General features: G+C 42.5%; 1 protein-coding gene across 1 annotated transcript in view; it reads right to left on the bottom strand.

Moving 5' to 3' along the window:
• The window catches only part of wwox (WW domain containing oxidoreductase), a 236,378-nt gene that overhangs the window by 194,460 nt on the left and 16,452 nt on the right, over nt 1-25,466 (bottom strand). Inside the window, exon 5 of the mRNA XM_079603341.1 lies at nt 14,613-14,719. Within this exon, the coding sequence (XP_079459467.1) occupies nt 14,613-14,719 (107 nt within the window). The remainder of the gene's footprint in view (nt 1-14,612; nt 14,720-25,466) is intronic.

Here is a 25,466-nt window from a genome sequence, read left to right as displayed (position 1 = left end):
GGCAGTTTGCCACTGTAGAGGGAAAACGAAGAGGAAAATGAACAGTACTACGGTAACACCATGTGTCATGGATAGATGGCAAAACCATGGTACAACCTTCAGTGCGGTTGACTGACCGGATAGTTGTGATAGTACGTAATAGTTCTAGTCTTTTTTTTTTTTTTACAAAATGAGTACAGATACGTTTAACAGATTAGTCTTTCAGAAGCAATCTTGGCGCGTTTAATTGTACTTGTATAAAAATGTATATTGTGTTTTGTACTCGTGTCAAATTTATTCTAGTGTACTTGTAAGGTGTCCTTGAAAGGCTCCCATAAATAAAATGTATTATTATTATTATTTCTTTAGCTTATTATTCTTTGAACAACCTTTAAATATCATGTTTCAAATATCATCTGATACCAACAATGGATTATGGTGCGACTGTACTTTTTTAAAGAGGGAATAAAGTACTAAACAATTTAGTACTTCTACCTAAACTTATTTTATTTCAATTAGTTGTCAAGGCAACATTTATAAGTTTAAGTTTGACATCAAAAATATGTAGTTTTGATTGTATTGTTAAAAGATATTTAATAGTTTTGCAGTTGAATGAAAAATTATGTGCAGTTGTTTATAGGTTTACTGATTTTATATTCAATATAGGAGGTACATACTGTAGGAGGGACATTATACCTAATGTAGTGTGTGTGTGTGTGTGTGTGTGTGTGTGTGTGTGTGTGTGTGTGTGTGTGTGTGTGTATATATATATATATAGGTTAAAAATGTGAAATGGTATACAATATTGTTATAATCAATGATGAATATTTTTTTTATTAAATTACACTTAATTAACACATTTAAAAAAAAATGTAAATGATAGCAATAAAAAAAGAGAGAAAACCCCATTACTAGTTTCTCTAATTATCTTCTTTCCATCAAACAGAGCCGAGCACTTCTTAAATGAATCCTCCTCCTAATCCGGCTGATTCATGAGTCTGTGAAAATACAAGTTGCTTTAAATCTAGTTCTAGCCCGGCTACACGCCACTGTAATGATAGTGGGATTATCTTGTAAGATGGGTGATGTATTGAGCTTTTTACTCATTCCTGTGGCCCTATGTTTACAATCTGCTAAATATGTATGCGAGTGGCCAGAGCAAATGAAGCCGTAAAGCTCAGTCCCAGAGTATATTACAAACACAAGCGCTCATGCTGCTGGAGGATTGCTCTGCCAGCGGCCGAGGCTTACATTTCCACCGGCGTCTTCTCCATCAATCTCTGTCTCTTATCTCTGCTGTGCTGCAAACCACTGTTCTGAACAAGCACACGCGTTAATAGAGAGTCAAAATAATTCATTAATATAGTTAAAGGCCTCATTAATGATGCCTTTTTTATTACATTTTTAATCTTTTTGGCTCTGATGCTAATATTCATTATGTATATTATATACATGATATATATGCAGATAGATAGATAGATAGATAGATAGATAGATAGATAGATAGATAGATTCGCGGTTGAACAGCAGCTTTAGGATAAATGTCTTGATTCAGTGCTCTAGATCCATTCGACGTTGTATTTCTAATTAAATAAAGAGGACACGTCATTTAATTGAGTAATATGAACTTTTCATGGTAATTATTTGCCTAACTCTTTTAATTAATCCCATTGGCACCTAACAGATGAAGGGTTTAGCAGCAAGTTAATAAAGCAAGGTAAAAAGCAGTGAACTCTTTAACCTTCATCCACTGGCAGTCATTAGAAGAGGACGACAGCGCCGACTCTAGTGCGCCCGCGCCGCCGACTCTAGTGCGCCCGCGCCGACTCGACTCTAGTGCGCCCGCGCCGACGACTCTAGTGCGCCCGCGCCGACTCGACTCTAGTGCGCCCGCGCCGACTCGACTCTAGTGCGCCCGCGCCGACTCGACTCTAGTGCGCCCGCGCCGACTCGACTCGTGCGCCCGCGCCGACTCGACTCTAGTGCGCCCGCGCCGACTCGACTCTAGTGCGCCCGCGCCGACTCGACTCTAGTGCGCCCGCGCCGACTCGACTCTAGTGCGCCCGCGCCGACTCGACTCTAGTGCGCCCGCGCCGACTCGACTCTAGTGCGCCCGCGCCGACTCGACTATAGTGCGCCCGCGCCGCCGACTCTAGTGCGCCCGCGCCGACTCGACTCTAGTGCGCCCGCGCCGCCGACTCTAGTGCGCCCGCGCCGACTCGACTCTAGTGCGCCCGCGCCGACTCGACTCTAGTGCGCCCGCGCCGACTCGACTCTAGTGCGCCCGCGCCGACTCGACTCTAGTGCGCCCGCGCCGACTCGACTCTAGTGCGCCCGCGCCGACGACTCTAGTGCGCCCGCGCCGACTCGACTCGTGCGCCCGCGCCGACTCGACTCTAGTGCGCCCGCGCCGACTCGACTCTAGTGCGCCCGCGCCGACTCGACTCTAGTGCGCCCGCGCCGACTCGACTCTAGTGCGCCCGCGCCGACTCGACTCTAGTGCGCCCGCGCCGACTCGACTCTAGTGCGCCCGCGCCGACTCGACTCTAGTGCGCCCGCGCCGACTCGACTCTAGTGCGCCCGCGCCGACTCGACTCTAGTGCGCCCGCGCCGACTCGACTCTAGTGCGCCCGCGCCGACTCGACTCTAGTGCGCCCGCGCCGACTCGACTCTAGTGCGCCCGCGCCGACTCGACTCTAGTGCGCCCGCGCCGACTCGACTCTAGTGCGCCCGCGCCGACTCGACTCTAGTGCGCCCGCGCCGACTCGACTCTAGTGCGCCCGCGCCGACTCGACTCTAGTGCGCCCGCGCCGACTCGACTCTAGTGCGCCCGCGCCGACTCGACTCTAGTGCGCCCGCGCCGACTCGACTCTAGTGCGCCCGCGCCGACTCGACTCTAGTGCGCCCGCGCCGACTCGACTCTAGTGCGCCCGCGCCGACTCGACTCTAGTGCGCCCGCGCCGACTCGACTCTAGTGCGCCCGCGCCGACTCGACTCTAGTGCGCCCGCGCCGACTCGACTCTAGTGCGCCCGCGCCGCCGACTCTAGTGCGCCCGCGCCGCCGACTCTAGTGCGCCCGCGCCGACTCGACTCTAGTGCGCCCGCGCCGACTCGACTCTAGTGCGCCCGCGCCGACTCGACTCTAGTGCGCCCGCGCCGACTCGACTCTAGTGCGCAAGCGCCGACTCGACTCTAGTGCGCCCGCGCCGACTCGACTCTAGTGCGCCCGCGCCGACTCGACTCTAGTGCGCCCGCGCCGCCGACTCTAGTGCGCCCGCGCCGCCGACTCTAGTGCGCCCGCGCCGACTCGACTCTAGTGCGCCCGCGCCGACTCGACTCTAGTGCGCCCGCGCCGACTCGACTCGTGCGCCCGCGCCGACTCGACTCTAGTGCGCCCGCGCCGACTCGACTCTAGTGCACCCGCGCCGACTCTAGTGTTAATAATTTAAGTTTATTTTACACACTTTAAGCATTATCGTACCGCATATCGCATTATTTAAGGAGTTAGCGCATATCGCATTTTTCTTCAAAATCGCACAGCCCTAATTAACTAGTTGCTTATTATCATGCATATTACTAGGAAATTGACTGTACTCATAAAGCACATATTAATGCCTTATTCTGCAAGTCCATATTCTACATACCTTAATCTACTCAATACCTAAACTTAACAACTACCTTACTAATTATTAATAAGTTATTAAATAGTGAGAAATGGACCCTAAACTAAAGTGCTATAGACTTTGAAACTACACTTATAGTTAGTAGAATGTCTAAAGTGGACCATCAAAATAAAGTGTTACCAAAATAACTGTTTTCTGTGTGAATATATTGTAAAAAGTAATTTCAAATGATCAAAGCTGAATTTTCAGCATCATTACTGAAATAAATCACATTTTACTATATATTCACATAGAAAACATCTATTTTAAACTGCAATCATATTTCACAGTCTTTACTGTATTTTTGATCAAATAAAAGCAGCATTGGTGAGCAGAAGACATTAAAAATTCATAATTATTTCGAACTTTTGACTGCCAGTATACACTATATCTCATGTGTTCTCCTAACAGCACACGCACTGGCACACACAACAGGTTCAAGGAGCCCTTCTGGAAGGAGCCGAGTGCCCGTCCGGCCCCAGGGTGCCCAGCAATACTCCCGGTCAGCATTACAGACACGTCAGGTCCTCTTTACATCCGCCAGCCTTCACCCGTGATCAAGGCCAGCGTCCCGAACCCCGCACATCTACATGACACGGACGTTCACACACACGCTCGCAGGCTCTTCCTCCACACAAACCCGCTCTGAATCGAACGTCCAGAAAAAGCAGGCTTAGAGAAACATTAGAGCATGATCCTGTGTGGGTGATCCTCCTCTGGCCGGGGATTAGCCGGTGTTGTTCTGCACGGTCCACTTAAGCGAGGAGCATCAATTTGACCTCAATTATATTCTGTTCAATATCTGAGATCAGGAGGCGCACGTTACATCATCAAAGGTTAAACGAAAGACTAAAAGACTAAACTACAAGATCTCGCAAATAACTTGGAAACACAAAGTAAACATAATTAGCTTCAGTCTTTGTGCAGCGAATTCTGCTGAATACAAATACACTTTATTTTGGGTCCATCTGTTTACCCCATGTTGTTCTCGGTTTTAATCACTTCAAAGCCATGATATTTACTTTCCTTGTCTCTTCACCCAAAAAAACTGATTTATTTATTTTTTTCAAACAATGTTTTTTTTTTTCTGCGCCTCAAATATAGATTTATGGTTTATGGCAGTGTTTGAGAAGCTTTGTAGTTTTCCAAGCTTCTCATAGTTTTACTTAAACTAAAGTCAAGCAACACTTTTGAAAATCTAATTAGCAGCACTATAATTACATTGAAGCCTTTTATTAGATATCAGATATTTTTCCCCAATAAATGCAGTAAAAGTGAGTATCTCATTAACATTAAACTTTTAAATCGCGATGAAACTGAAGTCACAACAGATGTTTTACTTTTGTACTGTGATGTACATTATCGGAAAAAGAAAAACATTTTGGGCGGGGCTTATTTCCATCAATCGGTGTTGATTGGATGGAGTCAGATCTGAATGCGACCTCTGCTGCCAATCATAAGAAAGGGGCGGGGTTTAAGTACAGCATTTGTCACCAGAGAGAAGTCTGTCATCTCACCGGAAAATCGAGTTATGACACTTTAAAAATAAAAACTACGAAGTGAAAACCAAATGAAACATGCATGGATAGATCGTTCACAATAAAATCAATAATGCAAACAGAAAAAATAAAGAGTACATTTTCATTTCATGAAAACGACTTTAAAAGGGGGATGTTCAGGCTGATAACGAGTTGGGCAACAAAGACTGTACATCATTCATTTTCAATAATAGCTGGCAATTTCTAACATGAGTGACAGCAACCATTAATGAGTTCAACATTAAGTGATCAGCCAGCAGACACCGTTCATTATTCACTGCAGACGAGTAGGACCGCCTACTTTACAATTTAATCACAGTAGAAGTTCAATAAAAAAGCTTAAAGAGGACTTGTTATGCCCTTTCACAAACTCTTGATGTAGTTTTAGGCTCTACTAGAACATGTTTTCCTGCTTGAATGTTGATTATTCTCCTCATATTCTCCATTGTTGCGGTTCCTCTCTTCCCAGTCTGTCAGTAACGCTGTTCACTTCCTGTCTCTATGAAGCCCCTCCTTCTGAAAAGTACACTGTGCCCTGATTGGTCGGCTGGAGCAGTGTGTTGTGATTGGTCGAGCTCTTTGCGTGCGTTTGGGAAATGCCCCGCCCCTTACCATAACCGCCAGTTTAACACACTACTAACTAACTCAACCAGACCCCGCCCCTTTATTCTGCGAATGAATTATTATAATGAGGAATATTGTGACGTGTTCGTTCCCGGAAGAAACTCAAGACTACAATGGAGGCGTTTCAGGAGTTCAGAAACACTGACACTCATATAGAGAAGAACTGGAGCTTTCCAGAACGTTTTTACACTGAAACCGCAAGATTTACTCACTAACACTAGAAAACATCTTAATTTATAAAACTAGATCAAATTCATAGAGCTTAACAGCAACTACTAAGCAAAATAATTTGATATTTACAATGTAATTTACATGAACCGCCTGAGTGAAGTGATTCACTAAAACAAATGCTACAAATGAGAGAAAAAATTAGATTTAAAACCGTAGTGAAGTTAGTAGAATAATGACTTTAGTTAGTTACCCCCCAACTCTGTGGTTTCTTCAGTGCTACTGCTAAATAAAGAGCCCAACATGACAGGAGTGGACTGCATTTACTGAACAACGCCTGAAGACCATGAAGTCTAAACACGGTCAGTTATCTAATTACAGAGACCTGTCTATCCGCCACAATGTTAATTCGCTTTTTAGGCATTACAAGGTTGAGCTTTCCTCCCATCAACCCTCAGTGGAGAGGAGGGCCGGCCCTAATTGGTTCCAGAGCTCACCCTAACAACACAACGCTTCTTCAACCCACACGCAGCGTGTTAATTTTCATCTTGATTGTAAATACTGTTCCACGGAAACAATGAACACATGCTAACACGAAGCTAGGTCGGCAATTAACATGATTACAAAGTACCTCATTACCATTTTGACACAAGGAGAAAAAAAAAGTGTGGCTACTGGCTAATGCTCTTAAATGGGAAAAAATGTTTAAGTTATTCTGCTGGACATTAGACAGGCCTTGATCTGAGAACAATCCCTCCAGGGGCTCTATTAAACATCCCTCCCGAGGTCACGAATCAAAGATCAGCAGAATTTTATAGACAATCAAGAAAATTAAGCATGGACTCCACTCATAAGCACAACATTGTCAAGTACTCGATATGCTAACACTAGTTTCATCATTAGCCATCGATACGATCGATTTAAAGCAAAATCACTGTTTTAAAGGGTTAGTTCACCCAAAAATGAAAAAAGTCATCATTTACTCACCCTTCATTCATCTTCAAAGCACAAATGAAGATATTTGAATTCATATTTTTAGTTTTCTGTCCCTCCATTGACAGTCCACACAACTACCAATTTGTCGCATCAAAAAGTTCATAAAGAGATCGTAATTAAAAACTAATCCATATGAATTGAGAGGTTTAGTCCAAATTTTCTGAAGAGACTAAATCGCTTTATATGATGAAGAAATTGAATTTAGGCTTTTATTCACATATTAACATTGTTCAGTGACCATAAACAGGAGCTCTAGCTAGACTCACGAATGAACCTGATTGGTTCTTGCAGAAGCTCAAACGTGCCGCGTAACACAAGAATGAACCTGATTGAAAAATTTAAATATTAATATTTAAAAATGTTTAAAGTAAAATAACTAGCTTCCGGCCAAACGAATATGCGGATTCGACTTAAGTATAAAGCGCAACTCATGCGAGTAATGCGACGCACTGCTGATATTTACACTACTACGCCATGACGCACTAAAGCTACTTCTGACGTCACAAGTTGCGTTTTAGGCGTAAGTAGAGACTGCGTATGTTCATTTAGTCGGAAGCTAGAATTTTACTTTGTAACTTGTTAAATCTGAATAATTTTAACAGAAACTCCTCATTTTGCTTCAGAAGGCATTTATTAACCGCCGGAGCCGTTTGGAGTTCGTTTATGATGGATAGTTGCACATTTTTTAGCTTCAATCTGTTGGTTGCAATATGAAGTTTTAAAGGGGTCATGACATGGTTTTTTTAATTTTATTATTATGTTCCCTTAGGTGCAATTATAGTATTACTATAACGTTTAAAATGTAGTGATTTATGACCTTTTCCCTGTTTCTCATCCTCTGATTCACACAGTCTGTTTTGGGGGTGTTTCCCCTTTAAGAGTTCAGTGTTAACGCCCACTGTTATGATTGGCTAACGTCAGTGCCTATGCATCAATTATTAACGCCCCCAGCCAGAACATTTGCGGATCAGCGTATTTAAAAAGTAGTTTAAAGTTTTAAATACATTACTTACAGTTTGCGTCGTCGTTGTTGAGCCCAGAATAGTCGGCACGGACTTATCTTTGAGCAACAGTTTTCTGGCAAAGCCAGCATCATTTTGGGATTTGTTCTCAAAACAGTCATCCTTCAAATGTACAGAACAAACGCTTAAACTAACACTGCCGTGACTGAGACGTCCGCAAAAAATAAAGTGCATCCATTTTCCCCTGACGACTGGATCTTTCGCAGCGTATTCAAAGATGTTGTTTGTCCACAGCCAGGAACAGCACATCTGCGGCATCGTAATCTCCCTGTACACAGACCCACTCGCTGTCCGGCGACTGAACACTTGTGAGGCGCGCAGCGCGCGGGCGCGACAATGATACGAAGTGAGCGTAGTTGTCTTGCGCTTAAAGCGTAGTTGTCTTGTTCTGGAGGCGGTCATATGCAAACGCTGGTACGTCACTTCGCACCGTGACGTCACTTCTTACCATGGATCCAGAACGAGCTGTATTTAGAGCTTGATTAAATAAATGATTCGTTTATAATGGGGAGGACGTCTTAAGCTATGAAACTTGCAGGACGTTTTAATGGTACAAAGACCTCTTATATACCAAAAGATCAAGGCAAATTTGGTTTCTCATGTCATGACCCCTTTAAATGAATAAATTAATTTTTCACATAAACTAAAATTCGCTTCAGAACAGAATCTCTTCGGGATCGCCTGATGAATGAATGAAAAGCTCAGTGAACAGGATTGTCCGGCCCAGCAGGGCTGTTTTCTGTGCTCTAGTGCACATCTGCTGTTTAACTGTTGTGTCTTTACTGCGGGCCATCGCACACTATAAACACACACACGCTCAACCCCATAAACACCACCAATGTGTTTCTTACTGTAAAACACACTCATAATATAAACACTCACCCTTCCTTAAATGTCCACGGTTGTATCTAAACTCACTGGCGGACGAACAAACACAAGCTTATTATCATAGAGACATTTGGATGTGAAAGTACAGGACTGAGTTCAGTTATTTCCTCCACAATCAGAGGTGAAGAGCCGAGCCGGTGGCCCTGAACACAGTGGCCCTCGCTGCCCCGACCTCAGCACTCGCTCCCACCTTCAGGCGGCGCTCGGATGACCCTCAGCGGAGAACGGGGATCGGGGAGCGGAGATGGATGGGTTCCCGGCCACGGGGTTAAAGCAGACGAGTGTGTGTGTGTGTGTGTGTGTGTGTGTGTGTGTGTGTGTGTGTGTGTGTGTGTGCTGATTCAGCGTGACTCCACGCTTTCGCTGCTCTGATTACTGAGAATGGAAAGATGAAGGCATTTACGCTGTGATTAGTAAGCTTGTTCACACGAACGGAGAGATCTGCAGAGCAACCCTCTATAAATAAACCATTGTTTCTCTCAGGACAATCAGCAATGTTTCAGCGCAGGAAATGACATCAGCAGACAGAGCTGCGCTTCACAAGGGGACGATGTCACAACACTTGCAGAAACAGTCAATTAAAAAAAATGAAAAAAAATAAAGGACTACAAAATGGCATTGACTATTATAAATTAATAGCAATAAATAGCATTTGCAAGTGAATTCTAGATTTACAAACATTTATATAAAGTATTATATTTAATGCTCTGATGTCTCTCTATTTAAATGATGGACTGAGTTACAGCAAGAGATTAAAAAACTAAATGAAATCCCTCCGAAAGGGGATAGTTCACCCAAAAATGATAAAAAATAATAACTAGCTTCCGGCCAAGTTGCGCTTTAGGCGTAAGTGTAATCCGTATGTTATTTTGGCCGGAAGCTAGTTATTTTACTTTATAAAGTTTTAAATATGGATATATTTCTTACACAAACGCATTTCTTCACTTCAGAAGGCCTTTATTAACCCCCAGAACCTGTGGAGCACTTTTATCATGGACGGATGCACTTTTATCATGGATAGATGCACTTTTATCATGGACGGTGGCACTTTTATCATGGATGGATGCACTTTTATCATGGATAGATGCACGTTTATCATGGATAGATGCACTTTTATGAAGGATAGATGCACTTTTATCATGGATGGATGCACTTTATCATGGATGGATGCACTTTTATGATGGATAGATTCACTTTTATGATGGATAGATGCACTTTTATCATGGATGGATGTACTTTTATCATGGATGGATGCACTTTTATCATGGATGGATGCACTTTTATGATGGATAGATTCACTTTTATGATGGATAGATGCACTTTTATCATGGATGGATGTACTTTTATCATGGATGGATGCACTTTTATGATGGATAGATGCACTTTTATGATGGATGGATGCACTTTTATGATGGATAGATGCACTTTTATTATGGATAGATGCACTTTTATGATGGATAGATGCACTTTTATGATGGATAGATGCACTTTTATCATGGATGGATGCACTTTTATCATGGATGGATGCACTTTTATGATGGATAGATTCACTTTTATGATGGATAGATGCACTTTTATCATGGATGGATGTACTTTTATCATGGATGGATGCACTTTTATCATGGATGGATGCACTTTTATGATGGATAGATTCACTTTTATGATGGATAGATGCACTTTTATCATGGATGGATGTACTTTTATCATGGATGGATGCACTTTTATCATGGATGGATGCACTTTTATGATGGATAGATGCACTTTTATGATGGATGGATGCACTTTTATCATGGACAGATGGACACTTTTATGATGGATAGATGCACTTTTATTATGGATAGATGCACTTTTATGATGGATAGATGCACTTTTATGATGGATAGATGCACTTTTATCATGGATGGATGCACTTTTATCATGGATGGATGCACTTTTATGATGGATAGATTCACTTTTATGATGGATAGATGCACTTTTATCATGGATGGATGTACTTTTATCATGGATGGATGCACTTTTATGATGGATAGATGCACTTTTATGATGGATGGATGCACTTTTATGATGGATGGATGCACTTTTATAATGGATAGATGCACTTTTATCATGGATGGATGCACTTTTATCATGGATTGATGCACTTTTATCATGGATAGATGCACTTTTATGATGAATGGATGCACTTTTATAATGGATAGATGCACTTTTATCATGGATAGATGCACTTTTATGATGGATTGATGCACTTTTATCATGGATAGATGCACTTTTATGATGAATGGATGCACTTTTATGATGGACTTTGAATGTCATAAAAAGAATGTCATATACACCTAGTATGACTTGAGGGTGAATAAATGATGTGCTAATATTAATTTTTAGGTGGACTATCCCTTTAACATGTTTACAGATTTATCTAAAAATGCCAAATTTTGATCCTTTAGCGCTGTAGCATTTCTGACCCGTGCCTGAAGACTCACTCGAGGGGTTATTGACAGCCTAATTGTGCAGCATGTGATGTACGGCAGGATTTGACTCTGGATTTTCAACAGTAGTTTTCTTCACTGAAGCTCCAGAAGCCTGTGTGGCGTTCCAGGTGACCTGGGAAGTACATGCCATGACCCTTCATTCTGTAGATCCCAAAACATACATCTTTATCAAAATAACCCCGCCGTAAGAGCGTGGGAAGACACAGCGAGTACATTCATCATTTTAACGATTAATTTCCTTGTCCTGTCCTTCCCCGGATCTATTAATATCATTCCTGAGGTGTAAGTATGCATTTCCCGTCGATGAGATTTATTCCGATATCATGCCTTCCATTACTCATCCGCAGCACCTGCGATTTAGGAGTCAAATCAAATCCAATATTTTTTAATCAGAATATGAAAATCTTAACTTGATCAAGCCATCTTCTGGTATTACTTTCCTCGTTTCTCACAGGGAGAAGTCGTGAGGGCTCGTATTTGGAGAATTAATTTCAGATGTTTTTGCAGTAATTGTTAGAGAATGAAAAATTAAAACTCCCAGCAAGGTGTCGGTAAACATTAATCAGATCGTCAGGCTTTTTTCTGCGCCAGGTAATTTGCCTTAATATTTAAATGTTCTTTAATAACTCTGATTATTAAAGGATAGTGCCGATTTCTCCGCTGGCGTATTGTGGAGTGCTTGTAAAATGCCTCTACATTTATTAAAACACGCCGACAGATTTGAAGCTGTCGCGCCTGAGGACTTATCTGCCGTCGAGAGGAGGGCTTTGTTCAATCAGATATCGCCACTGCTTTAAAACACTTTAGATTCCCCTGTAATCCATTGGCATCCTGTAATTAATCAACTAATTCCAAGTCTCAGGATGGCTGTAATTACGGCACCTCGTAATAGCTTATTCTTTCTGCTCCAGCACCTACATTTCATTTGTTTATTTTCTCACACTCATAAATCTGGGGGAGTGTCAAGAGCGCCACAATATTAGTGCAATAATCAAAGTTAATTATCAGAGGCCCTCGCCCCCCCCTCCTCCTGCTAATAATGGAGACTATCAGAGAGATCGGCTGCGAGCGCAGAGCCACGGGCAAATCCCTGCCACGCCACATCAAGACCACAGGAATATTCATTAACAATTACACCGTAAAAGAGAGAGAGTTGAAAGCTAGAGGATATTTAAAGTTTGTCTTCTATAAGAACAGCATTTTTTTAACCTAAATTAACGATGTTTACCAGAAGGTTTAGATATAAAGCTCAAAGTGTGCTTCACTTTTTACTAAGGCTGTCGATTTAACGCATTCATTTAATTAGTTGTAGGGGGAAAATTACGTGTTAAAATTATGAATGCATTTAGCGCACCCATCCAAGACCTACGTAGCTTACATCTCATATAGTTGACTGGTGAGGAACATGAAGCAGAGCAAAAGCTCATGTGTGATGAAGCCTGTATAATGCAGTTATAATGCCTCTAAAATTCAAGATATCAGAGCAAAAATGCCCCTGTATGAGTTTTTGGCTCATATTTATATCATATAGTTAAGCAATATCACACGACGAGGGCTGCTTTTGTTCTGAATAGCACGAGTGCAAGTGTGATATTGATTTACAACAGTTCAATGAATAAGAAGTTAATATTGTGTTATATTTTAGAAACTATATTGTCTGTTTTTGCTAAATTTTGCTAACGAAAACATTACAGATAAAGCCAGAGCACCAGTGTTGCGTGTCTTCGAGAAACACAGAGGTGTTTCGTTTCTGAATGAATCCACGTTTTGAGCGAATCAATCGGGTGAACCAATGATTCAACGACTCATTCATAAAGGGAGTCATTTACTTCATTCCTGAACGAATCAGCCGTTTGAACGAATCGACTGAATGAATCAGTGAATCAATTAATCAATGAATGACTCAAAGTCTACTCATTAAGACATTTACCACAACTTGCTGGCAGTTTTAGTTTCTTATTTAGAGTATTATTTCATTTCTTTTTTAATTATATTTCCATATTAATATAAAAATCACGTTGAAAAGTACAGACCTAGCGTTTACAAAGCGAACATGCAAAGATTTAGTCAAACGGCATTTACAACAAAAAACAAATTAAATAAAAGGTAAAACAACGATGTTGATTTTGAAGTTGGAGGAGAAAATGAGGAGGAGTTTTTCACCCCATCTTAGATTTATAAACCGGAACACGCGTGACCTTTCAACCTTATTACGTAATGTGTGGCGCATCACAGCGATTGCAAGATGAGCATTAGTGGTTAAAAGTTTATAAATGTTTATTTTGTTATAAAATGGCGGCTGGTTTGTCTAGATGAGACTCTTATTCCTCGGCTGGATCGTGTCGAGACTTTGAAGCTGAAACTCACATCTGGACCTTCGACCCGCTGGACCGTTGAAGTCACTTTATGGAGAAAAACCCTCGAACGTTTTCCTCAAAAACCTTCATTTCTGTTCCACTGAAGAAAGAAAGACATGAACATCTTGGATGACGTGGAGGCCGGGGAGTAAATAATCAGGAAATGTTCATTCTGAAGTGAACTAACCCAGTAACAACAGTGCACTAATGTTACTAAACTTGTTCAGCAAAATGTTCTGCAAAGTGTTGCTCCACCACGCCAGTAGTTGGCGCTAATGTCTGCATGAAATTAGCATAGTGCTAAAAATTTAATTAGCATAGTGCTAAATCTGGTGCAGCCATCTTTTTAATGTAACTGCACATTGTCCTGATATAACTAAACTAAACTAAACACTTGGTTATGAACTGCGGTTTTAAAACCGAAACGCATGTAATCCAAGGCAAGAATGAACTCCCAGAATGCTCTGCGACAAACTGGGTGAAAAATAACATATTTCCCACAATAACAATACTCTGATAAAGTACAAATCCTGGAAAAATACAGTAACACAGTAAACTGGTTAGTGTCCACCACCGACAAGCAGCACTATTTGAAGGAGTCGCTGCCTATGAAGAACAATTCAGATCAGATCACATATTTCATATCACACAAAGTACCAGTAAGTATCATAATCATACACAGATCTCAGTTAGGACGCATTAGAAGGCCACTGACTGTGTAGAAACGGCACTAATGACTCAAATCTCCACCTAATCATGTGACTCAGGAGAAGCCAGAGATGCCAGCCACACAAAACGTGATTTATGAAATGTAAAGGTCACACGGGATGACGTCGCACTGCAGTAGTCAGAGTGTGTGTGTGTGTGTGTGTGTCGTGTTTTTACTCACCCATTCCTCCGTGATCAGTCTTGCTGCTTTACTGGCACGACTTTGGTTTCGGCACGCTAAGATCACATGGGCGCCGTGAAGAGCGAAAGATCGGGCGGTCTCGAAACCTGCAGATAGGGCGTGGGTGGGTGGAAAAGGGATTGTGGGAGAAGAGAAATGACACGATTGAGATAAGTCACTTGACTGATAACTTGCTGTTATTTGCGGCGGATGAGCCCGAGCCGAGGGTGGACGGGAATCCCATATCTCGGATTCATTCTCCATCAGACAGAAAGCCAAAGGCTCTTTTTTAAGATACTCAATCAAGACCCTTTTTAAGTGATGAAAATGATTAAGTCAAAGCAGAGAAACTCCAATAGCTCGGGTGATGATAATGAAATGAAACCGGACCCAGGACAAGACCTTGAGGCACCTCAATGGCAGAATGTCATCGCAAGCACATTTACACTGCAAAACATAATCTGTATTTTTCCAGTATCTAAATATCTTTTAAAAAAGATTCATTACTTGCAAATAAAATTGTGAAACAATGACTTATTATCAGAAAATTTATTTTTTAATTAAGTTTCTAAACAATTAAGTTTAGTTTTCTCACTTTATCAGCAAGTCATTCTTTTGTTTTATGCATAAGCCTCACCAATTTTTTATTTACGTTTTAAGCGAGAAACAATAAGGTTAAGAAAACAAACCTTAATCTAAAGATGCATATCTCTTTGAAATATCTTGAGCAATTTTGGTTCTCAAGTATAATAATGAATATTTTTGCTTGTACTTGTATACTGATTAAGAAAGCATATTTTTTTGCAAGAATAAATGAGTAAATGGAGATGTAAAATCCACAAAGAGTATTTCTTTGTGCCAAACCCATGATCCTAACGCACTTCAAAGCTGGAGTGATAAGAGGCTCTATCACAGAGCGTCACACACACTTTAGCCTCATTTAGAAATTACTCCTCATATCAGTTTCTCAAATTAATTTTCAAAAATCGCCACTCTAAGTGGGTCAGTCAAACCCAAAAGGTAGAAACAATGATCTAAATATACTCCGCATGGGAAGGCAGAACACAAAACATTTGCTTGACTGAGAAGGGTTATATTTAGGGGGGACTTGGGGTATTGTTTTGGCTGGTTTTGCTGACCTGCCGTTTTGCATTGTGCCTTTGATTACACCAAGTGTGTTTAAAGTTTCTCTTAAGCTGGCATCAGCACTTTATTAGCCGGAGTGGGCACCAGTCATAACGGTACATGCGTCTCAGAATAGATACTGCGAGAAAAAGCCTCAAGTTCACAACAATGGCTCAGGTTTGCAAGTCCGACATTAATAATCAAGTTAAAGAAGGAATATCAGATGGGGCGAGCGGTGTGTTTTGCCATCACACGAAGGACACGAAGGTCAATCCTCTAAAGCTGCACTGTCCCACAACACCGGTGTGAAGGAAACTGCTGTCCCGGCGCAGGACATTTGAGCTCGGTGGCTTATTTTAACCCATAATCCTCTCTGTTGCCACATTTGCTCATTAAATCCTGGGTTTAATTACAGCAAAGGGGCTGAAAACACACACAGATTTGCTCTCTTTTGTTGTAATCTCCTATTACTGTAAAACTGACTCGAAGACAGAGCTAAATTGGCCTCTGTGGTTTTCCCTGGACGCTCGCCGGTGTGTGTGAGTGTGTGTTCAGCCAGCAGGTGGACTGAGCGTGCTGGTTTACTGGCTGGCCTGCCTGCTCTCTCTCTGACTGTGAAATAACCCTTGGCCATTCGGCTTGTAAAACATATTACACTGTCATGGCTCAGAAACGACCTGACAGGCCAACACGGCTCAGACAGAGAGCATGACTCCGGCGCGCGCTGAGCCACTCCGGCGCTGGGAATCATGGGTACCGGTGCACTTGAGGAAGCTTGACAGCTGTCACTGACTGTGAGTGGCACTTGCACGCATGTCCGAGTTTTTTACTTCACTTTTCCCACTGAAGTTCACTGCCCCGTTCCCTCCAAAGGACTGATCCGACCAGCACCTCCAATGCTTAGCTTACTCGTTTTATAGACAAGGAGGATGGCGAACCTCACAGAACCTGCATATTGTTTTACTTCAATTTTGCCCCTAAATCATAAGAAACAATATTTTTGCATAAAAAAACAACGCCTATTTTAAGACCATTATTACACTGTAAAAAAACAGCTTTCCTTAAATTTTTAAGTACAATCAACTTGGATGTTGAAAGTCATTTAACTGACTTTAAAAAAAATTGTTGAATCTTGAATGAGTTAAAACAATGTAAATATACGTTGTCATAGCTTATTGATCATATCATTTTTTTACAGTGTAGCACCAGATTTTTCCATTGTGACATTATTTATGACATTAACAAACTAATAAACAAAACATATTGATGTAATAAAGAAACATTTTACATTAATGTGATATAATGCATTCCAATGAATATTACTATAGGTATGATACGATATTTATTTCTTTAGAGTGACTCCAGCATATTCGCTTTAAGTTACTGTGAGTCAGCTTGTCTTGTTAAATTTGATTTGTATGCATTTAAATAAATACATTTGAACATTTTATGTAATAAAGGTATTTTTTGTTAAATTGTAAATAAAAAATTAAAAAAATATATTTAAAAAAAATTGTAAATAATCAATTTACAATTTTAAATAAATAATAAATTAAAAAGTTAAGTAATAACAGTGATAACATGTACAATGCCTTTAATTGATGCTTTTACTGGTGTATTTATGTAAAATCATACAAATCAAGTGCAACAGCAACGGAAAGAAAATGTTACTCTTAATAAATCATAAGCTCTAAAAAAAATTCTGTATTACAGTAAATATTACTAATGACAATATAACAATAATTATCTAAAAAAAAAACATTTAAAAGTAGAAAAATAAGGAAGCTTTACAGTAATTTGGGGGGGAAATGTGCTCAAACATTGCTACTAAAAATAGGCTTTATTTTCTTCACAGAAAATTTCATTTTATTTTTTTATTAAGCAGAATGTGACCTGGAATGAGAGTGGGATCAGAAACGCACTTCATTCGAGTTTCCCAACACACACACACACACACACACACACACACACACACACACACACACACACACACACGTAAAAACCCTCTCCTGGTAGTCTGGCCTTCCTCTTCTATGCAAACGAAGCGGGTTTGACAGTGTGTTTCTGAGCCACAGACAGTCGGGGCGATAGCGCAGATTAAAATGAACTTTAATTAGATTATGTTTTAATCTGATTTTCATTAAAAGGTAACTAGGAGGCCTAATTGTGAGGAGAGAGCTAAGGAGTATTACCCATTAAAACTCAAAATTGGAGTAGGATAAGACCTCCTCTCTGACAAACCAAGCATGGAATTCAATTTTATGACACCTTATTAGGAGTAATGGAGAACGCGTGTGTGTGTGTGTGTGTGTGTGTGTGTGTGTGTGTGTGTGTGTGTGTGTGTGTGTGTGTGTGTGTGTGTGTGTGTCTGCACAAGGCCTTCCTTCCCAGGAAACACACACCTAAATACAAACAAGAGACGCTTCCCCTAAAACACACATTCACCAGTAAACCCATAGCGTGACACTCGAGCGGTGCGCTTTCATCGTCGTATTAATGAAAAGTCTGGCATTAGCGCTGATCAAGAGAGCGACTCACAGTCACCTTGTGGAAATCGGGGCGGTTGTTCGGCTTGAAGTGTGAATTAATCAACGCTGTTGTTTTTTGTAATGGAGAACAAATTAGAACATGTTTAACGACAACAGCGACCCGCCATGTATTATTTATGGAAAATAAGAGGGGCTTGACATTAATTTGGACATAATGACTCCGCTTGTTCGTCACAGAGGCGGCGACGCGCACGAGTCCCGCTGGATTAGCACCACACTTCTGTGAAAACAAGGAAAGATGGACGTTTTAAGATCATCTCTTAAAGGAATACTCCGACTTTTTGGGACTTTAGCCTATTCACCTTATCCCCCAGAGTTAGATAAGTCCATACATACCTTTTTCATCTCCGTGCGTGCTATAAGTCTGTCTGACGCACCCACCGCTAGCCTAGCTTAGCACAAAGACTGGATGTGAATGGTTGCAGCTAGCATACTAATCCAAATAAGTGACAAAATAACGCAAACATTTTCCTATTTACATGTTGTGATTTGTATAGTCACAGAGTGTACAAAAAACAACGTCACATGAGACACAGACATATTTTAACCGTATAAATACTGGGAACTATATTCTCTGAATATAGGGCGGAGGGATAACCGCAGCACCTGAGACGCACCGTTGTTTCTTCTGTCAACAAAACCAGCGTGACGTCTCAGGTGCTGCGGTTATCACTCCGCCCAAGTAGCAGTGCTTCGCCTTCAGAGAATATAGTTCCCAGTATTTATACGGTTAAAATATGTCTGTGTCTCATGTGACTTTGTTTTTTGTACACTCTGTGACTATACAAATCACAACATGTAAATAGGAAAATGTTTGCGTTATTTTGTCACTTATTTGGATTAGTATGCTAGCTGCAACCATTCACATCCAGTCTTTGTGCTAAGCTAGGCTAGCGGTGGGTGCGTCAAACAGACTTATAGCACGCACGGAGATGAAAAAGGTATGGACTTATCTAACTCTGGGGAATAAGTTGAATAGGATAAAGTCCCAAAAAGTCGGAGTGTTCCTTTAAAGCGCTGGTTGATTATTTCACTTTTCTAGATGTAGTGAGTGTGTAATGTTCTGTTTGATCATAAACAACATCTGCAAAGTTACAACACTCAAAGTTCAGAGCAAAGGGAGATATAAAGAAATCGCTTTTTAAAGACTACAACAAACGGCTGATAGGAACTACACAACATTCCTCCCGGGTTAGTGACATCACCAACCCTATAATTTACATAGGCCCCGCCCCCGGAACACAATTTATAGATTATCAAGACAGAATATGCTAATCAATGACTAGAAGATAACTACACATAATCTACATAAATTCATCAACTAACCATTCAGAAATGTCCTGTTGCTTCTACATGTGTGTGTGTGTGTTAAAAAGACATGAGCTTTTGAAGCTCCGCCCCCTGTGCCGGGAGCAGCAGCTCATTTGCATTTAAAGGGACAGACACAAAACTGTGTGTTTTTCCTCACCCTCAAAGAGTGACTTTAACATGCGATATAAAAAATAAAAATAAAGCTAAAACTCACACACACACACTGGGGAGATCAAAGACTTATTTTACATCTTGTGAAAGGGGCATTATACCCCCCCCCCCCCTATAGGTTATAGGTTATTTAAATGACCACTACTGAGTTTTAGTGCCGTTTGCTCAGGCACTGTTCACGCGTGTTCCCCTGACCTCATAAGTGTCGGCTTCGGTGTGTAAGGCAGTGTGTGGACGCTGTGGAGACGGGATGTTCACGCGTGTTCCCCTGACCTCATAAGTGTCGGCTTCGGTGTGTAAGGCAGTGTGTGGACGCTTTGGAGACGGGATGTTCACGCGTGTTCCCCTGACCTCATAAGTGTCGGCTTCGGTGTGTAAGGCAGTGTGTGGACGCTGTGGAGACGGGATGTTCACGCGTGTTCCCCTGACCTCATAAGTGTCGGCTTCGGTGTGTAAGGCAGTGTGTGGACGCTGTGGAGACGGGATGTTCACGCGTGTTCCCCTGACCTCATAAGTGTCGGCTTCGGTGTGTAAGGCAGTGTGTGGACGCTGTGGAGACGGGATGTTCACGCGTGTTCCCCTGACCTCATAAGTGTCGGCTTCGGTGTGTAAGGCAGTGTGTGGACGCTGTGGAGACGGGATGTTCACGCGTGTTCCCCTGACCTCATAAGTGTCGGCTTCGGTGTGTAAGGCAGTGTGTGGACGCTGTGGAGACGGGATGTTCACGCGTGTTCCCCTGACCTCATAAGTGTCGGCTTCGGTGTGTAAGGCAGTGTGTGGACGCTGTGGAGACGGGATGTTCACGCGTGTTCCCCTGACCTCATAAGTGTCGGGCTTCGGTGTGTAAGGCAGTGTGTGGACGCTTTGGAGACGGGATGTTCACGCGTGTTCCCCTGACCTCATAAGTGTCGGCTTCGGTGTGTAAGGCAGTGTGTGGACGCTGTGGAGACGGGATGTTCACGCGTGTTCCCCTGACCTCATAAGTGTCGGCTTCGGTGTGTAAGGCAGTGTGTGGACGCTGTGGAGACGGGATGTTCACGCGTGTTCCCCTGACCTCATAAGTGTCGGCTTCGGTGTGTAAGGCAGTGTGTGGACGCTGTGGAGACGGGATGTTCCTGCGTGTTCCCCTGACCTCATAAGTGTCGGCTTCGGTGTGTAAGGCAGTGTGTGGACGCTGTGGAGACGGGATGTTCACGCGTGTTCCCCTGACCTCATAAGTGTCGGCTTCGGTGTGTAAGGCAGTGTGTGGACGCTTTGGAGACGGGATGTTCACGCGTGTTCCCCTGACCTCATAAGTGTCGGCTTCGGTGTGTAAGGCAGTGTGTGGACGCTGTGGAGACGGGATGTTCCTGCGTGTTCCCCTGACCTCATAAGTGTCGGCTTCGGTGTGTAAGGCAGTGTGTGGACGCTGTGGAGACGGGATGTTCACGCGTGTTCCCCTGACCTCATAAGTGTCGGCTTCGGTGTGTAAGGCAGTGTGTGGACGCTGTGGAGACGGGATGTTCACGCGTGTTCCCCTGACCTCATAAGTGTCGGCTTCGGTGTGTAAGGCAGTGTGTGGACGCTGTGGAGACGGGATGTTCACGCGTGTTCCCCTGACCTCATAAGTGTCGGCTTCGGTGTGTAAGGCAGTGTGTGGACGCTGTGGAGACGGGATGTTCACGCGTGTTCCCCTGACCTCATAAGTGTCGGCTTCGGTGTGTAAGGCAGTGTGTGGACGCTGTGGAGACGGGATGTTCACGCGTGTTCCCCTGACCTCATAAGTGTCGGCTTCGGTGTGTAAGGCAGTGTGTGGACGCTGTGGAGACGGGATGTTCACGCGTGTTCCCCTGACCTCATAAGTGTCGGCTTCGGTGTGTAAGGCAGTGTGTGGACGCTGTGGAGACGGGATGTTCACGCGTGTTCCCCTGACCTCATAAGTGTCGGCTTCGGTGTGTAAGGCAGTGTGTGGACGCTGTGGAGACGGGATGTTCACGCGTGTTCCCCTGACCTCATAAGTGTCGGGCTTCGGTGTGTAAGGCAGTGTGTGGACGCTGTGGAGACGGGATGTTCACGCGTGTTCCCCTGACCTCATAAGTGTCGGGCTTCGGTGTGTAAGGCAGTGTGTGGACGCTGTGGAGACGGGATGTTCACGCGTGTTCCCCTGACCTCATAAGTGTCGGGCTTCGGTGTGTAAGGCAGTGTGTGGACGCTTTGGAGACGGGATGTTCACGCGTGTTCCCCTGACCTCATAAGTGTCGGCTTCGGTGTGTAAGGCAGTGTGTGGACGCTGTGGAGACGGGATGTTCACGCGTGTTCCCCTGACCTCATAAGTGTCGGCTTCGGTGTGTAAGGCAGTGTGTGGACGCTTTGGAGACGGGATGTTCACGCGTGTTCCCCTGACCTCATAAGTGTCGGCTTCGGTGTGTAAGGCAGTGTGTGGACGCTGTGGAGACGGGATGTTCCTGCGTGTTCCCCTGACCTCATAAGTGTCGGCTTCGGTGTGTAAGGCAGTGTGTGGACGCTGTGGAGACGGGATGTTCACGCGTGTTCCCCTGACCTCATAAGTGTCGGCTTCGGTGTGTAAGGCAGTGTGTGGACGCTGTGGAGACGGGATGTTCACGCGTGTTCCCCTGACCTCATAAGTGTCGGCTTCGGTGTGTAAGGCAGTGTGTGGACGCTGTGGAGACGGGATGTTCACGCGTGTTCCCCTGACCTCATAAGTGTCGGCTTCGGTGTGTAAGGCAGTGTGTGGACGCTGTGGAGACGGGATGTTCACGCGTGTTCCCCTGACCTCATAAGTGTCGGCTTCGGTGTGTAAGGCAGTGTGTGGACGCTGTGGAGACGGGATGTTCCCGAGATGACCCGCGGGTCAGCTGATGGTTTTATTGTTGTGCTGAGTTCTTCTCCGGGTCACTTCCTCAGAGCGAGCGCGCGGGAGATTAGCCAGGATACACACAACGAGCGGACAGATTAACGCTCGCATGACTCGCTGAGTTCCTCTGTCATCACTCTGGAATCTGCTCTACACTCTCGTTATGCCTTTTTATGCTTTATTACTCACATTTAAAGGGAATAATTGACATAACATTGAAATTTTTTTACAGTGTAGCACCAGATTTTTCCATTGCGACATTATTCGTGACGGTAACAAACAAATACACAACTGCAGTAATATTGATGTAATAAAGGGAAAAAATACATTAATGTGATATATATATTTCAATAAATAATACCATAGGTATGTGATGCAATATTTATTTATTTAGAGTGACTAGAGTTGCCTTGTCTTGTTAAATTTGATTCGTATGCTTTTAAATAAATAAATAAATACATTTGAACTAGGGATGGGCAACGATTAATCGCATCCAAAATAAAAGTTTGTGTTTAAATAATATATGTGTGTGTATTGTGTATAATTATTTTGTACATATAAATACACACTCATGCATGTATATATTTAAGAACTATTTGCATATTTATACATAATTTATATTATATATAAATCTAAAAAAAAATCTTAAATATCTACATGCATGTGTGTGTATTTATATATACAAAATAATTATACACAATACACACACATATATTATTTAAACACAAACTTTTATTTTGGATGCGATTAATTGCGATTAATTGCGATTAGTCGTTTACAGCCCTAATTTGAACATTTAATGAAATAAAGGAAAATTATCTAAATAAATAACAATAAGTAAAAATTTTGAAGTTAAGCATTGTGAAGTAATAACACAGAGTGATAGCATGTTCAATGCCTTTAATTGATGCTTTCAGTTATGTATGTATGTCAAATCATACAAATCGAATGCAACAACAACAACTGAAAGATGATGTTACTCTTAAATCATAAAACTAGTAATATTCACTGTAATGTTCTGGAAAGAGACAACGAGAGTGCAGAAGTGAAGCGTTGTGAGTTTTGCTTCAGACTCACACCGCTGATCTTTAGAAGCGGCGCGGGCGCGCACATGAAGCCGTCGCTCAGACAGCGCGCGAGTAACACATTTACTTGTGTAAACGGTCAGATACATACAAAATGATAACAACACGTCCGTCTTGACCAGTATTCGGGTACATCAGCTCAGTTTTGGACAGTAATCGGTGAGAAATCGCATGGTGTGTATCAGTGTATTGGATCCGTGCGTACGCTCTTAAAGTGACAGCGGTCTAATATTCCTGTCATGTTAATCACAGAAGCACAAATCTCTCGCTGCTCTTATAACTTTTGTACCTTTGATTGTAAGCATTAATCTGCGTTTAATTTTTACAATGAAGACTATCCAGTGTTATTTTACATGTGATTACTTTACTTTCTGTAGTATTTCTAACCTGAATACTGTTGACTCGCCTGGAAAACGTATTCATATTTATTTAATTTGTCTGCTGTGTTTATTTGTGCCATTGATTGCAATTTGTTCTTATTTTATTACTGACTGTTTGCTTGTGTTTTTGTGTACATTTAGTTCAATGATCCTGGGCTCAGATTCTGTTTTGTGTGTAAGCTACTGCAACAAAACTACCAAAATGATCAAAATAATATGATATATATATGTATATATAGAAGTATGCATCATCTCAGGTCTAATTCTTACATTTAATCAATAAACTCAATGGAATATCAAGAGACTGATACCAATAAAATGAAATCAGTATCAACACAATCCATCTTTGCACAATACCTGCATCCACGGATTGATCTAAAACTGGCAATCACAGTCTTAATGAGTTGAGATCATTCAAACAATTCGTTTAAACACCTGATGTGTTCAGTCATTGAATCATTCATTAAACTGATTTGCGGGTTCATTCAGTAATAAAGCACCGCTATGTGTCGCTCAGAGACACAAAACCGTTCTGCTGTGAATGATTGAACAAAATAAAGCAAAAACAGTGTCTAAAATGTTAAATGTATAAATCAAAACTACAAACGGTTTGTATATCCTGAATTTCGGAGGCATTTTAACGGCATAGAAATCACTCCGTGAAAGCCTGCACCCTCAAATCATACTCCATAAACTTAAAATAATAATAATAATTACGATATTACCGTAGACGATACATATCACACACCCCTAGGTGGAGCTACCAGTTTATCTGACCAATGGCAGCTCTGATGACCATATATGGTCGTGGAGCATCGAAAGGGGCGTGGCCAGGGAGCAGCAGGTGAGCTGAAACACACACACACACATATATATATATTTGGGGTTAAAACGGGGAGTGTGGTGCCTCCGTCAGTCTGCAGGGAGGCTTAATTTACACCATTAATAACCCCCATCTTCATTTGGGACTGGGGGAGATGTTGTCACGGGCCAAAGTGAAATGTATGGTTTGTAATTACAGGGTTCCAGCTGACCAGCCGCTCGCCGCTGCTCTTGCCCTCGATACCCTCGATGCCCTTGCCTCACACACTCCGGCTCTGACCCCCAAGTGGCCTCGGCTAAATCCCAACGTCATTTTTCATCGTGCCGACGGTCACGGCGTCCCCACGGCAACCGTATCCGCGAATCCGAGCGGGAGCGCCGTTAATCCCAACACGGACATTGTTAAAGAGAGAGAGAGAGAGAGAGAGAGCAAAGAGTCGTCATGCAACTTTAATATCTCTGCTCTTGGAACAATAGTAAAAGCGAATCCATAAACCACTTGAGTTCACATTCAAGCACTCCGACCCGTTTTAAAAAGCCAGTAAAAGGTCTTAAAC

The sequence above is a fragment of the Phoxinus phoxinus genome (assembly GCF_949152265.1).
Source record: "Phoxinus phoxinus genome assembly, chromosome: 25".
In the NCBI taxonomy this organism is placed as follows: domain Eukaryota; kingdom Metazoa; phylum Chordata; class Actinopteri; order Cypriniformes; family Leuciscidae; genus Phoxinus; species Phoxinus phoxinus.
Note: the sequence above shows the minus strand (reverse complement) of the source record. Positions and strands in the feature narration are given on the sequence as shown.